This window comes from Hipposideros armiger, unplaced genomic scaffold (assembly GCF_001890085.2).
Source record: "Hipposideros armiger isolate ML-2016 unplaced genomic scaffold, ASM189008v1 scaffold_163, whole genome shotgun sequence".
NCBI classification, from domain to species: domain Eukaryota; kingdom Metazoa; phylum Chordata; class Mammalia; order Chiroptera; family Hipposideridae; genus Hipposideros; species Hipposideros armiger.
This window is the reverse complement of record NW_017731513.1, coordinates 1,625,036-1,642,676: the sequence shown is the minus strand read 5'-3', so window position 1 is coordinate 1,642,676 and position 17,641 is coordinate 1,625,036. Positions and strand designations below refer to the sequence as shown.

The 17,641-nt window shown below is 35.0% G+C and overlaps 1 protein-coding gene across 1 annotated transcript in view; it reads right to left on the bottom strand.

The window, feature by feature from the left end:
• Positions 1-1,741: 1,741 nt before the first annotated feature.
• CNBD1 (cyclic nucleotide binding domain containing 1) overlaps positions 1,742-17,641 on the bottom strand; it is a 158,260-nt gene continuing 142,360 nt past the window's right edge. Inside the window, exons 9-11 of the mRNA XM_019651628.1 lie at positions 11,918-12,027; positions 10,158-10,308; positions 1,742-1,956 (exon numbers count right to left, since the gene is read on the bottom strand). Coding sequence (XP_019507173.1) covers positions 1,742-1,956; positions 10,158-10,308; positions 11,918-12,027 — 476 coding nt within the window. The remainder of the gene's footprint in view (positions 1,957-10,157; positions 10,309-11,917; positions 12,028-17,641) is intronic.

Here is a 17,641-nt window from a genome sequence, read left to right as displayed (position 1 = left end):
CTGAATCAATATAAAATTGAACCATCCAGCCTCTTTTCACTCCCCAGCGCACTGACCATCTCTTCATGTAAACAGCTGGTATGTTTTGAGTTGGAAACAATTACTTGACATTTAACATTGCTTTGTATTGTTAAGAATCTTATTGTATATCACTAAGCTAAACTGTGATCTTTAAGGCAGTTCTGATTTTAAATCATCCCTTGTATAATATTATAGCACAGTCATAAAATATGAGGTCTGAAACTTAAGTTCACGAACTTGCCGCCGTGCGCTTACATTGGCAGCACTGTACAAACAGCTCATAAGGCTTCATAACCTTGGTACATCAGTATCTCACAGCTGTGCTCATGTCTACGTGTGGCGGTGTCTTGCTGAGTGGCGCTCATTATTGTTGTTGCGTGTTTTTGTGTGCCATCATGAGGATGTCTGAGCTTCAATTAGAGTAACAAACAAACATTAAGTTTCTTGTTAAACTTGGCAAGAGTGGAGGTGAAATCAGGGACATGTTAGTCCAAGTTTATGGGGATAATGCCATGAAGAAAACAGCAGCGTACAAATGGATTAAACATTTTTCTGAGGGGAGAGAATGTGTCACTAATGAAGAGAGGTCAGGGCAGCCAGTAATGAGCAGAACTGACAAAAACATTGCAAAAATTCATTGAATTGTGCGTCAAAATCATCAGCTTACTGTGAGAAGCATAGCAGACCAAGTGACCATTGATAAACAGTTAGGAAAATCCTATCTGAAAATCTTGGCATGAGAAAGGTGTGTGCAAAAATGGTCCCAGAGGAGCTCACCAATGAACAAAAGCAAAGGAGAGTTGAAGTTTTCCAAGACCTTTTGGAGAGGCAAGATGATGTTTTGGGACATGTTATCACTGGTGAGAAACATGGGTGGACCAATACAACCCTGAAACAAAGCGTCAAAATGCACAATGGAAGTCAGTCAATTCTCCACGACCAAAAAAGTTTCATCAGTCCAAATCAAGTGTCAAAACAACGTTGCTAATCTTTTTTGATATCAGAGGGATTATTTATTATGAATTTGTACCAACTGGACAAACAGTTATTAACCAAGTTTACTATTTGGAAGTGCTGAAAAGGCTGCGTGAAAAAGTTAGACAAAAACGACCTGAACTGTTCGCCAACAATTCAGGTTTCCTGCATCACAACAATGCACAAGCTCACATGGCACTGCCTGTGAGGGAGTTTTTAGCCAGTAAACAGATAACTGTATTGGAACACCCTCCCAACTCACCTGATCTGGCCCCCAATGACTTCTTTCTTTACCTGAAAATAAAGGAAATATTGAAAGGAAGACGTTTGGATGACATTCAGGACATCAAGGAAAATATGATGACAGCTCTGATGACCATTACAGAAAGAGTTCCAAAATTGCTTTGAAGGGTGGACTAGGCACTGGCGTCGGTGCATAGCTTCCCAAGAGGAGGACTTCGAAGGTGACTGTAGTGATATTCAGCAATGAGGTATGTAGCATTTTTTCTAGGATGAGTTCGCAAACTTAACAGTCAGACCTCATATTATGTCCAGTCCACAGATGACAGAATCTACCCTTTGATCATGTCCACCAAAATAAACATGTAGTTTATAGCTTGAGACCGTTATTATTGTTACTATAACATTATTGCTATGATTCCTTAAACCTATGACTACCTGATTGGACCCTCTTCTCCATTCAGTTGATCATTTCTTCAGCTAACTCCATTACATACTGGGCCAGTCATAATCTGGAGGATAAAATATTCTCCTTGCTGTTCCCTGAACAATCAATGTGCACTCCAGCATGCTCACTGGTATTTAGTTTCTTCCCCGAATTTTCGTTATCTTCCTCTCTCCCATCGATGTATCCACATCTGATGTCTTGAGGCCCAGAAAAAGTCACACTCATTTCACAGCACTCATTTGATGTCATGATTCCTTTTCTTACATAATTTCCTAATTTTCAGCCAACATATAATTAAATAGTAAACTATTAAATGTTTACAGAGAAAGTGCAATTCCTTCTCCAAGAGATCAATGTAACCCTTACAAACACCCTTCCAGTAGATGCAAAGCCGAAAATAGATGGATATATGATCACAAATGTATGTCCTCCAAGCAGACCAAGAAAGTAATAGGGAAGAGCTCCAGTATTCCTGTGGAATAAACCTTGAAAATTTTAACTCAAATTTAACTTCTAATATATGATAACTATCAGCAATTTCCGTGGGATTTTATATGTGCAAGGGTATTTTGAAAATAAAGGATGTCAGTTTTGTCTTGCATGTTATAAAGCATTTCATCCTTTTCTTTGAGACTGTGGAATGGTTTCTAAACCGAGATTTCAATCCAATAGCCTTAAGTCATTAGGATATCCATTCCAAGAAAAGAGAATCTCTGTAATGCCTACGCTTAATATAAAGACTGAATATAATGAATTCTATACACTTGGAAAAGATGGCCACTGTGAACTTGCTCAGTAGATTTACTGATAATCTTGTCTGCAAATATCTCTAGGTCATTTTCTATTAAATCTTGGGGGATGTTATCTGACACAGTCGATTGAGGCTAATTTTGATTACAGGTTTGTCCTTTTGCTTTTTCTTTGAGATGCACTAAATTCCACTTTCTCCTCCGTGTGCTAACAGACACCACTCGGCCTGCTCCAGGGCGCTGGTTATGCGAGGGAAATACAGAACTCAGCTCTAAGCTATTTTAAGAAATACTTTGTCAGGGGATTTTTAAAGAGCATTAATTTTTTTAAAAGAGCTGAATTTATGTTTCTGCTATTTCTTATAAATATATGATGTTCTTATAAAAGTACTATTCAAAAATGTTCTAAAGCTTACCCTATACCTTCTTTATGCACATATTCTTATTCCTGAATGTGCTTTGAAATTCTTTTTGAGAAGATTTCTAAATCTTAAGAATATAAGAAGAATCATGAAAAGTATATTCATTTTATGTCCTAATTTGGAAATTTTTACTTTTTTAAGAACAGCTCAGAAAATCTTGCATTTTTGTCAGTTCTATGACTCAGGGTAGCACTGGCTAGTTGCTATAACAAACAAATCAACATCTTGGTTGCTTCATTCAACAGACGTGTTTATTTGACAGCTGCACAAAGTCTAACGCAGATGTTCTGGCTGAGCTATTCTCTGGGCAGACCCATCCAGGGAGAGGGTCCTGAGGTCCAGGTTCCCCCATCGCGTGACTGCTGTCTTGGAGCATGTCACTTGGGACAGTGAGGAAGATGGTGGAAGACCACATTTTTCATGGCCAGCCCATAATAGTTTCCCTCTATTCTATTAACCACAGCCAGTTACACGGCTGCAACCTAAGTGCCAGAGGGGCTGGGGAATCCAACTGTTCTCTGCACAGGAAAGGAAGCCTCTAGGGGGCCATGCAGGCTCACCACTCTGGAACACGGCAGACGTAAACACAGGCAGTGACAACAAAATCCTCAACCATAGTTTCTTTTACTACAAATGTCCTACCGGGATCTTGGTTCAAGGAGTCAGATGTTTAAATGTAGTATTTTTCTTATTTGTGCATAAGTCTGTCAATAGAAGTGACTTTATCAAATTACTTATGAGACACATTTTACTCAATTACATGCTTTCCTAAAAAAATGAGTAACAGTCAACATTTAACTATCAGCCAAAACGCAATATCAGAAATACTCTAGAAAAACACTATGGCACAATATTTTACATAGTGGATATAACGGCCATGTATACATTGATGGATAGGGTGCAGTATTTCCTGTATTCTGATTTTCTTTTTCATGAATTATTTTGCAACGTATCAGTACTTTGGAGGGGGTTAGCTTTGCCAAATAATATAAGTAACCAAAAGATAAAAATACTATACTATAAAAGCACAGTTAGAATTATCAGAAGCTGTAACACTGAATTAATAAGATGCAAACTACTGTAGTTTCTAACAATTAAGCAAGGTTTTACGATAAAATTTTTAAAGCATCAGGAAATACAATGTAACTATAGGTTTATAAAATTATATTTCAGTATACATAGATTTGGAGCCTCTCTAAAATACTGAAACATAGGATTTACAGAGAAACTAAAATTTTATGTAAGCTAATTCTAAAATAAGTTTAAGAAATACAAAACTTTCATTAATCTTTGGGTTGGTTTAAACTTGACATCAGATTAATATTACATTTTCTGCTAAACCAGCAAGGCATCGTGGTATGGTTCGGTAATTTCCTATGAACCAAAAATTTATAATAATTCCCTTTTATTTACAGGTAATTACAATTTTGAAGCACACAAAGCATTTTCTAAGTGAGATAATACAATATCTATAACATTATATGACCTGTCATCCAAATTTTTTGCTGAAAATAAATTCATGATTAAAGTATCATATAATTACAAGATAGAAGAATCAAGACCTTTGAAGGTTAAGGACTAAAACTAAACTAATTGATATCAAAATGTCTCACATCTATGAATTAGGAGATGCCTCAATACTCTGCTTGTGATGACACCTTAAAACCAGAATTCTGCCTGGCTGCATTTCAAATCATGTTACCTGCAGTCAAGGTCAACTGTCTGTTTCAATATCACCTTTGTGGTCGGTGGCTTCCCCTAAACCCACTGAGCTGATACTTGGATAATTCTGGGTCACCACAAGTATTACTGGTCATTAATCATCACCTTCAGAGAAGCCTGGTTTCCAATAACACTTCCTTTTTTCTTGAGAGAAAAATACCAGCCAATATTTAAACCCATTAATTAAAAAATATGGAATATTCTGCCTTGCTTTATTATCAAGAGAATTCATCCGTCTACTTCTGCCTCAGATACTTGATACAGTTATATACTTTTTAAATGTATAACCCATCTACTATTGAAAAGAATCTGATATAAGGTAAACATGTAATCATAAGTAAAAATTGATTAAAATAGCAGACATGGAAAGTAGGGAGAGAAAGGAAGAAATAAAAACGTGAGTTTATCTTGGTAAACAACGCTACCACAATTAAAGGCAATGCTGCTGACATTGTTCTTTCTGGGAATCTAGGAAAAGTGGAAAATATCTTGGATTGCACTGTTCTCAAAAAATTAAAAATAGAACTACCTGATGATCCAGCAATTCCACTTCGGAATATTTATTCAAAGAAATTAAAAACTCTAACTTGAAAAGATGTCTGCACCCCTACGTTCATTGCAGTGTTATTTACAATAGTCAATATACGAAAACACACCCATGTTAAATGCACAGATCTCATGGGTTGTAGTGAATGTTTGATGAGAGGAAACATGTAAAGTATGTAGACTGATGCGTAGCATTCTTGTATAATGAATGTTTCAAGATTTTAAAGTGACGGAATCAGCGTAGGACGTAAGGCAGTACATTTCAGAGCCTGCCCAGACGTCGCATCTACACAACCGTGACATCATAAATGAGCATTGTTTTAAGCTGTGAAATTTATGGGCATCTGTTATGTGGCAAAATAAAACTACCACAAGCATGTAGCAAGCCCTTCCAACTTCAGTCGAGTTTGAATACATGCTTCTTAACAGGCTAGATTTAGTAATATCTCAGCCGAGACGATTTGGCAACTACAGGTAACTCATATGGTATTTTATGATGTAAGTGGCCATAAAATCATTAGACTGATTTTTTAAAGGGCAGAGGAAAAACTGCTATCACAGAAAAAAAAAATCAAAGAATGTAGGAGACATAATAAAATTGCTTTGGGACTACTTCCTGAGAGTTGAACCTGTTCAACAAACGTGTTGTTTATTGTGTATTCAGTAATTATTTGTGCTTTCATTTTTATAGAAGCATCTAAAAACCCATAGTAATATTAGTTTTAGCATCTTTCTGCAAGAGAAATGTAAAATTATTATAGTTAAACATTTTAAACTAATTATGTCAAAATTTGTGAGATGATTTTCATCACTAGCAAATACTACTGCTCACAAGGAAGCATATGGTTGAGGGGCAAGCCAACGCACACAGACTCTCTGAATCACTGACTCCATGAGTTAGTGAGGATTACATCTATTAGAGCAGCAGTGGTTTCACGTGTCGTATGAGATAGAGCATTGGCAAATCGGAAATTGGTAATATGGCATTTGACATCTCACTGCTGCTCTTCTTAGAATAAGCTAAAATCTCCTCTGCCATCCACAGTATCCTAAAATGAAGTCTGCTCTCCAAAAATCCATAAATTAAAATGGTTTAATATTTTTGTTTACGAAAAAACTTACAGAAAAACCAAACTCAAGTGAAAACATTGACTTTGTTTTACACAACAAAAAAAACTTTAAAAAAGTTATAAGTGGCTAAATATATATTATCAAATTCTAATATCAAGGTCAACATTATTTTCTGATTAATGTTATCATTTCTTCATATATATTTATATGATACATGCTATTTTATAATATACCATATTTCACGCTTGTTTTTGCACTCATACAACCACTGTATGAGACGCATCCAGTTTTTAGACCCCAAATTTTTTGGAAAAGGGTGCATCTTATACATGGGGAAATATGGTAAACAATTTCTCAAAGTAAGAACTACTTTTAAATGTCTGCAAGATATTCAAAAACTTTGGCTGGTTTTATCATTAACAAAGTAGTTCTTTAATATAGTTTTCATTATCTAGTGGAATAAAATAATACACTGAGAAACAGTTATATGAAATATAACTTTTTCACTCAAAATTTGGTCCAAAAAAAACAAAACAAAAAAAATTTACTCAAATTAATTTTCTTTTTTTCTTTTAACATTATTAGTAATGATTAAAAAAAATCATAAGAGAAAAATACTTCTGTCATACCTCATTTTTAACTTGGAAATGTGTTATATATCAAAATTTTACCATAAAGCAAAAACAAAAAGGAAAAAGGAGACAAATCGTTCCTGAGTTTAAGCTCTTCAGATTAACACTGTTACCAAGGAGACACCTGTTTCTAACTTGCCTCATCACGGAGGAGAAATACTGATATGTTGGCAATTGGATCTTATCTATACTATTAATAAAAAATCTGGTTTCCTAGGCTTTTGAGTAAGAGAATCACTACTAGAGATGAGGGTTTGGACAGTCTTCCTGTTTAAAAACTAACAAAAAAACCTCTCAGATAGTTTGTACTGTAAAAAAACCAGTAAGCAGAAACGTAATTTAAAATGAAGCGGGGAGGCCAGCAGGGGGCGCGCTCAGGCCCCAGTGGGAGAGGAAGCACACCTGGAAAGACGCTTGTTTCTAAGAGCCCTCCGACTTCCTCTTCCCCTCTATAGAAGAGCCACCTCTCCTTGGTTTTACTCATGGCCTGCCGTGGTTGCGCGTTACGATTGCAATCCTTTGTTGTTCCCAAATAAACCCATTTTGATGGAGATATTTGGCTGGCTTTGTGTGTAAGGTCAATAGTACCAACCAATGTCACCTTCAAATTGGAATTTTCCTTTTGGAAAAGACAATTTAAATTCAGCTGTGCGTGGCTGAATGAAATATGATTAATAGCAGAGGTAATTCTTTTTTATATATATAAAAAGAATTCTTTCTCATTACAAAAGGAGTACAGTTGTTTTAATGGTAGGATGAGAATTTCAGATATCAATAAAATTTAAAAAGGTGGTATGCATAATTTTAATCTAAGAGACTTGAGTTATTACTTCGGCATCTAGACAAAAATATATTACCTTCATAAAAATAATAATCAGATAAACTATATTCCCAGTGGCGTTTATTGAAAATAAAGTATATTTATATTGGCTTAAACTTAATAATAACTCGGTTCTCATTTTTATTTAGATGCCCAAGGTAATGTCTGAGAAGTATGTACAAAGATTACAAAACAAGTTATTTCCTAGCTTCCCAAAGTTAACAACCTAAATGAGGAAATAAATCATCCTTCAAGTCCTTTTAAATAATGCAAAACTAATTAGTGCATATGTCTTCCCCTATGATTGTATATAGATAGCTTTATATATAATACTCCAGATAAAACTTTTAACATTTATGTAGTCCTTCATGTTTCTTGGATTCTGTTCTACCTATCCCCAGGTTCATATTTAGTAAATGCATTGCTCCCTTTAAATATTTACTATTGTTAATAAACTGGATCATTTAAATGATATCGACAATTTAATATGATTTAATGGGAGCAAATAGATAGTATGATCTGTATACTTGAGAAAAGATATAAACTTTAATTTACTTTTCCAGTAATACATTTTACAGTTCTAAAAAAAATCACCATATATAATAATCTCTGATAGATTACAAAGTGCAGGCAATGTAATCAACGTATGACTGAGGATTCTGTTGGAACATATTGATTTTACTTATTCTTTTTGTTTATTTTTAATGAGCCACTTCTAATACAAATAATTATTCCTAATACCAAAGTAATATAACAGCTAAAAACAACAATATCATCTTGGTAGCAAGATGAATTAGCGTGGGTTTTGCTCATGTTTCTGATTCTAGTTTAACATTTTTATTTATCTTCAACTTGATATTTTTAAGGAATAGTTTACTGTCCCTTGGGTCCTGCCCTGTGCTATTTTACAGAGATGGGTCCCAATTTCAGATGATGGAAGAAGTGGAATAAATGGAAACAAAATAAAGTAACAAGAAAATGCAAAATTAAAGATCATCATTGTTCATGTGTGAAGATGAATTTTTCTGCAGAATTAGCTTATTTTTTATTAAAATTATTTAGCTTTTAATTTTAATTTAATTTAATTTTTTTACTTTTTTGGAATAAAATAATTAGAATGTAGAAATAAAAGGACTCTGAAATGATATACAATATTTTACTTCCTTCTAAGTTGTGGCAAAACAAGCCAAATACAGTCCTCAAGAACATTTCCAGGGAGAGAACGTTGAACTAATTACGCACACAACATGTCAGTAGCTTTCTAACATCAGTGCCAATTCAGCAAAATATAGAATGAAATGTAAAATAAGAACGGCACACACAAAAACATAACCAAAGCTTCTACTACACATCTATTGGAATTTTATGTTGCCAGATGGCAAAGAAGATTCTAATACACGCTTGAAAGAAGCACTTTCATGTGTCAAATGCTGATTTACATAAAAGAGTCCACAGTGTATTTGCCTCACACCAGTTAACATAATTAGTCCAGGAAAAGAGAACTCCAGCGCTATCAGGTGGGAATGTTGTCATTTTAATTGGTGGTTAGTCATTATTTTTAAGTGATATTTACTTTGAGGAAGGGTTGAATGTGAATGTCACAGAAGGAAAGAAAATAAATCAGTGCTATTTCAAGTATATAACTTTTAAAACTGAATACATGAAGTTGAAATTAAGCCGAATGAGAGTTAAGCAGCTAGACTGTACATATTCTCTAACAGACACACACACACACACACACAAATGCTTGAGATTGAGGATCAGGGGATTCATTCACATCACACATGGATAATCATGGAAATCTTTCTAACTGAGTTTATTTAAAGCAAATCTCTCATCCACGCTCATTTCTCTGAGTCTCTTCCGTTATCCCTTATTCAATGTTTGACCTTTTTAATTTTATTGTACATAAAACTATACTTTTCTCTAATAACCTATTACGTTATGACTTATGAACCCCTACTCATTTATCCTTTATACTTAATTGCATATCCTATTTGAGTATTTATAATGTTTGATGGCCAAACGCAGGTGGCAGCATGCTTATCGTTTTCACATTCCTAGAGTTCTACTACTTTGGATAAGGGCTTAAGTACAAGCCACAGACCTTCACATACACTTGGTGCAGACGATACATTGGAGGATAGTACATCCCTGACCTGAACCAGAAACACAGAAGCGATAATTGTAGAGATGAAAAACCAAAATATATTCCAGGAAAGGCGGGAGTGTTGCTATTAACGGTGACTTGCAAATTAGAAGAAAGATTTTATTAATTTCAAATCTAAGCCTTTTGAAATATTGCTAATATATTCTAAAATAGCATAATTAAATCAGACAGAAGTTAAAACAAGGGCCATCTACAGATATGTTGTCTCTATAAGTAACACATACGCACCAGTATTCACTTGAGTGCCCCAGTTTGTCTGTGAAATATGTCCACTCTTGTAAAAAACTCAATAAATAAAGTGGTACAACTTTATTGAAAATCTAAAAAAGGTATGCGCTTACCAAACAGGTCCTTATCTTCAATGACTGCCATCTCAACCTCCTTTCCAGTAATTACTGTGCACGTGAAGGGAACCTGACGCAGCACGCTAATCTCGCCAAAGGACTGATTCTCATTAAGCTGACCCATATAAACGAGTTTTTGAATTTTCTTCTGTAAGAGATATAGATAACTGATGTTTAATTAAATCACTTACATATAATGGACAAATATTGTTATGGCCAGAAACAATAAATTTCATAAATCATTTGGGTATATGGTATTTAAAATAAATTGCAACTTCATGCAAATCAGAGACAGCATTTACTTATACATGTACTTAAATTATATTTCAACGATAGTAAGTTGACAACTTCCATGACTAAAGGCACCACGGTTTAGTGATGTGCAAATTAAGTTTTTTAATCCGCCGAGATGTTTAGGAAATATGGAACTCCTTCTATTTTTCAGTCCCAGGGTCCCGTTTTTTAAGCGCAGCTTAGCTGAGTATGCTCTGTGACCTCTGCCCCTTACAAGGCACACACACTTACTGAACTAACAGAGAATAAGAAAAATCAGCAGAGCGTGCCAGGAACAGAATTGATGGGATTAACGGGAAAGGTGGAATTTTACCCTAGTTCCCTGTTTAAAAAAGAAACATGGAAAGTGAGTTTGACTGAGGGAACTCACAATTTAGGTCCAAGCTAGGAATTCTGCGGAAAAGGGCCAACAGGATTTTCAGCGTGCATGGCTCTGAAGAAAAAGCTGAAAGTCCCGATTATTTTTTCAGGGAGGGCTCAAACAGGGATGTACTGAACAGGGATGAGTTGGTGAGCAGTCAGGTACAAAGCAAAGGAAAAATGGAGTGTTGCCCTCAGGGTAGCTGGGTGACACAAACTCCGCAAAGGTGGGATTCTTTACTAAATACCCTGGGGTCAAAAACCAACATCTGACTTGAAGGTTTGCCACTTTTACAAATGAAAAATGTTCACACTGAATATAACTTGTACAGCAGAAGTCAACGAAGTTTACATGTTAAATTGAATTCATTGAAGACTGCCTGACCAACCAAGAAGGATTAGTTAGCTTTTTCTAACTTTTCTACCACTATGCATCAGTGTTTTGCCTGTTTGAGAGCTTCATAAAACTGGAATCATATAGAATGTACTCTTTCAGGTTTGACGCTTTTGGCCAGTCTATTTTTTTGAAATTCATCCATATTCTCATACAGATCAATATGGATCTGTATATTCTTTTTATTGAGGTGTGGCATTCCACAGTAGGAACACACCACGATGTTTCTACCCATTCAACTGTCAACGGCCATTTGGGTTACTCACAGTTTGGGGCTGAGGAAGACTCACGTAGGTCTTTTTGTAGACATTATTTTAATTTCTCTTGAGTAAATGTCTAGAGTGAAATTTCTGGGTCATATGTTAAAGGTATTGTAGCCAATCTGATCTGCTTACAGCGGTACCTTGCTGTGGTTTTAACTGGTATTTCTGTGATGAATAAGATACGTTCAGTATCTTTTAATGTGTTTATTGGTCATTTTCGTATCTCACCATTCAGTATATCTGACAACTTACCTTACATTCTAGTATCTCACAATTCAGTAAAAAGGAGAAAAGAAACCCAACAAAAAATAGTCCAAAAAATTGAACAGAAATTTCCCAAAAGGAGACAAACAAATAATAAATTTCCAATAAGCAAATGAAAAGATGTTCATTATCCATTAGAGTCAATTAAGGGGTTAAAGAGGATACATAAGTTTAAAACTCACCACTTTTTTTGACTGTAGTCTCACAAGCCCTACAATATTTCTATAAACATTGCAATATCCAGAATTAATATAAGCCATGAAAGAAATTATATTTCCACTTTCCACTATCACTGAAAATAAAAAAAAATAATTCATTATTTCACACATTCTTCTCTATAATAAATTATTTTAGACACTACGACAATGAAATACAACACATAATAACTACTCATGATTGATTTCTTAATGGATGCCAGTTTCTAGGCAGTACTTGGCATATGATAAAAATTGCATCTGGTATTTGTACCTGCAACCTGACATGAGGGGAAACATGGACAAGTCCCCCCAGCACAGGCAGCGGAGTGCAGTAACTGTCCGGGCACAAGAGGGGCAGCAGGGTGGGCAAGCCCCGATCGGAGGCGTCTGCTGGCGCCCGTGGTGCAAATATTCCCACCAGGACTGATTTCAAACTGCCAATGGTTTTAACAACTGGCTCCCAAACTGCCTGAATATGTAACTTTTGGCTCCTTAGTTGACTAACTAGAGCCACAGTTAAATGCAAGGTTTTTGAGGCTACGCTGGACTGGTTTCCAACCCTACCCTGCCACTTTGTATGTGACCCCAGACAAATTATACAAATTCTCTGCGCTTCAGGTGTTTCATCTTTAGAATGGCGAAATTAGGAGCCCACGTTCTATACTCCACATGAGTTAATTAAGTTCACAGAAAGTACTTAGCATGATGCAAAATAAATCATGTTATTAATATCATTTTCTGCTCAAATCTGTGAAGCCTCCCTCAGGCCAAGATGTACTTGAAGGTGAGCAGGAAAATACCTTTATAACTATCAATGTATGTATTCAAAAGCAATTTAAATAAAAACCTCCTGATCTATATTTTAAAGTGTATAATAATCTACTTTAAATTATCAACATAATTTAATTGAAATAATAAAATCAATTAGACATATATAAATTAAACTACTATTTCAAATTTACTTTTTGTTCACCCTGAATCATATCAATATTTTTTCTGAAAACCCTAAACATAACAGAGAAAACACAAAGACATATATGTATCTTTCCCGTTACTTTATAAAGTAAATAATATATTCACTTTTCCTTAAAAAAAATTTGATTATTCGGAAGTATTTATTTCACATTATATGAATATATATCAAATGAGAAAAAATTATGGATGTTATTAAAATAATAAGCTAGAGAATAGCATAACTCTAAAAAGTATAGTTAAAAAAAGAACAAGGTAACTATTGGTAACGTAATTTACCATAAACAAAAAATAAATGCTAACATAAAATGAAAAAAATACTTCAAAATAAATCAAGTAGCATTTCAATTATTTTGCTGACATGTTTATTAGAATATATCATCTCCCTTTCCTCATATAATATTCAGAGCTCAAAGTTTATAATAAAAAAATTGAAAGGTTACTCTACTGTCACCAATCATTTATTTTTTTCTTCATTATTATTATTTTGCTTAAATAAATTATTATGATAATGCTGTCTTATACTATGTTTCTTGCAGCCAAACAATGATATTACAAAGCTATCTTAAGATATAAACGGGTAATATGTCAGAATTATGTGTAAATTGTATAGACAAAGGGAAATTTTCTTATAGACCCTACTCTTAAAAGGAAAGCGTATTCTTTTACCGAAAGGTGATATGATGGTAGAGACTGTTTTACTTCTTTCAGTCAACCACTAGGACATGAAGGACGGCGCAGGGCATCCTGGCAGTTGTTACGGGTAAGGGGAGGATGCACTTAACCACCTAGGAAAAAAGCCAATCATTCCTAACCTTCAGCACTGCGTTGCGTCTTTTCTTGAAAGCCATGCCCTCCACAGATCACTGAGAAGCACACACAGTATCAAGCAGGATAAAGACCTCATGTGGAAGGCAAGGCAACAACGCAAAAGCCAACCACTGCAGCAAAACCTACGAGGCCGTCTGGTTCCACGGAGCAGAGAGCTGCTGCCTGAGTAAGTGTCTGTGCTGTTTCTAATAATCAGTGCAAATGTTTATCTGACTGAAGACGATACAGCAAGCCTCTTTCCATCTAGGTCAGCAGTCTGAGTTTAATGACATTCCCAAAAATGTGTTATCACCACACTTAAGAAATTTTAAATATTACAATTTGTGACTAGAAAAAAAATCATACCAATTCCCTTAAAGACTCAACACTGCCCCACTGTGTCTCCTGGTTTGACTCATTCAGCCTCTGATCTGACTCCCATTACAAAGAACGTGTAACAGTGATGTCAAGATAAATGTCATCTCCTTACCCCGTCCTCTGGGGTTACAGAGAAAAGGACAAACAACATAAAGATCCAAAGGATTATAACACAATTTTAATTGAAAAGATTTAGCCATGGGCTGTATAGCTAAAGCTTTATTTATTATTATTTAAAGGTCATATTCATTAATGTTCAGGAAATAGAGATGATTTATATTCAAAAATTAGGTTTTAAAGAGTCTCATCAAAACTCAAAGCCATATTCAAAGGCCTGAAAGCATCAGACCCTTATGAAAACAACAAACTAGATATTATCTTAAAGGTAAATAATAAGAAGAAGGAAACTGAATATTCATAGAAACTAAAAATCGGGCATTGTCATTTTTCTTTCTGTCGTTTATCACATGCCAGGAAATAATCACAAGTCTAATAAGACTATTTTATTCCTATTTTCAGATCCTTGGAAGAAGTCACGATAAGAAGCACAGCTCCTTCCTGGCTGTGGGCATCAGCACCAGGACAGCGGAGGTCTCAGGTTCAATAGACTAGTTAGTGATGAGGCTGCTAAGGGACATCTTCTCCACTAAAGATAAACCCCAGCCCATTACCTAACAGACTAACCCACAGTGCTGGAGAGCAGTACATCTGAGCGGCAGTAAGACTGATGCCGCTTCCAGCAGGACATGCATCAGCTGAGTGGGTACCAGTTCTCCTTGGGAGACTAGAGTACGAGAAACAGAACAATATAAAAGAAGAGGACCATTGAACGCTGTTTGAACTTCATTCCCATTTGGGGACATTTATCTGAACATGGATATATTAGTTTGCTTTTACAATGCTGTTAAGAGAGACCTTGGTTAGAAAGGGGTTTGCATTTACTGAGTATTTCTCTAAGTGTCCATACTAAAGAAACTTTAAACCATATTAAACACTGCTTCTTCACTATTAAGAAATGCATATTTATAAGCAGATAAATACCATGTACGGCTCAGTAGAGATACATCCTGAACAGAAATGCATATCAAAAGAATTGATCATTAATTATCGAACTTCCAAGTATAATATGCCTCCTGAGTTCATTAAAACAGGTCACTCTTGTAAAGAATATCTACATATCTAAGATATCCTCACGTTTATCAAGTACCTGCCACTTTGCATAGGAAATGAAACATAAGTCAGAAGTGGACATCCACTAAAGCCTCAGAGGGCCATCTTCTCGGGGGTGAACTAGGAAAAGCCATCTCACAGAGACCCCCTGGGGGTATCTTTCTCCCTGGGCCTGGTGTTGAACAGAATGGAAAAAGAAAAAAAAAAGTCGCTCTGAAAATTATTAACCATAGCTCGAGGTACTGGGGCTAGAATCCACACCACTTGTGAGACACTAAACACTCATTTTAACTTATGGTGTGTTTTTGCAACTCTAAATACCCAGAAAAAAGGAAAACAAACTCCTTCTAAATGAATTAATGTTCATTCTAAGCTTCAAGGAATTCCCACACATATAAAGATACTGTAAGCTCTCGACAGGGTATATACAGCCATCCTCCCTTACCCGTGGTTTCACTTGCCACAGCTTCAGTGGGGTGCTCAAGATTTTTAAGCCCCAAGGAAAAGTAACGAGCAAGTGTGGGTCCAGTGTCAGATCCACAGAGCTTCCTTCTGTGCAGGGGCCGTGGGTCACCAAAGAACTTAGGTGACACTACCAGTGATGGAGAAGATACTAGGCAGACAGAAACATTTTAAATCACACAGGAGTGCATGATGACCACCTTCCAAAAATATTTCTGATTCACTGATAACGCCCTCCCTTTTTTCTAGCACTGAGACGAACCTCGACAGACACATATAGGAGGACGGTTAAACAGACAGATAGGTGTATACATTTCATTTCAATGAGACAGTGTGTGTTAGGAGGAGTAAGCAATTATGTTTAGCCTGACATTCGGAATCAAAATTGTTTTCAGTTGAAAGGCAAAATGTCCTTATCTCATAGTGTTCTTTAGACATCATCTAACTTAACCTGCAAGCTACAGTGCTTTATAAATAGCACCAAATTAATAGAAGAAAATTATTTTCATATCTGTGTAGAAAAAAGTTCTTAAGTTTTCACCTGACAATCATATGTTTTAATCACAAATCCTAATCATGGTAATTGTCCCTTTAACAATGATGCACTGATTAGCTACTTCATTCTGACACAACCTGAGTATCTACACTGATTTCAGTCATTTAAGCAGCATTATTTTGGATATGAATAAGCACACACTAAATAGACTGGCCCAAGGAAGTACATGGTAGTATGATGCATTTATCATTTGTACCTAGTATACATGACAATGAAAGATATTCGTTATTTCAGAGAATTATTTACTTCATTAGTTTCACAATAACTAATTTTGATTCAAGAGATATTCCCCTAAGTATTGCTTAAAGTAATCTGGACCGGTGTGGGTAAAACATTTGCATAAAGAGATTTATTTTATTACATGCCTTCAGAACACTAGTTATTTACACTGAAATTAGTTCAATAACTTTATAGGATATTTATGCAAAATCATACTTCAGTACACCTCCTGATGATTTAGCCTTCAGTTTTCTGCACAAAAAAAAAGTGTGAGAATTGTTTTTAATATTTTAGCATTTTCAAAACAAGTTAAAAAGCTATAAGTCCCATTTCCATTCTTAAAAGTGGAATATTAATGCTTTTCTTATTAGATTTTATTAACTCTTTCATATTAATCCTCTTTTATATTATTTATTGATTATCCTGAAACTTGTTTTTTTCTTAATCTCATTACTTTTACACTCAAAATAAACTGTGTAGCCATATTTTCTTCCTATTGTCCTTTCTATTTTTAACTTAAATAATCCATTTAAAATAATTTTTGCTAGATGATGTGGTTAAATATCAATATTAACCTATTCTCCCATGTGTGCAGATTATCATCCTAACACTTTTCATGAAAAAACAAAAAAAAATAACCTTGCCCACTGATGCCTATTTTCTGTTATGTACTGTATGCCATTCTCCTGCAGAACAGTGTTTTAGATAAGCTAACACCCTAATAAGACCGAAGGCAACAGTATGAAAAAGTCGTTAGGGCTTTTATAAGAAATAAATTTACAGCATGTTTCAAGAATGATAGAATAGATTTATACACATTGAAGAAATGCCTCTCATTCTAAGAAATCTTCCTAAGGAAGTAATCAGGTAAACCGTTAAGTATCTATGTATTAAGTATTCAAAATCAAGCATGTAAGATATTTTATGCAACTTAAATAATAATCAATAAGGAAATGTTTAAATAAATTATAATAATTCACAGGAGCCATTATGCTTCTATTAAAATTTGTTACCGTCTAAAATTGTTACTGACATGGAATATGCTCATTTTATAATGGCCATTGGAAAAGAGTTCCATCAACCGAAGCGCAATCAACTTTCGTTAAATGTACAAAAGCTACTTGCTTCTGAATTTAAAAATA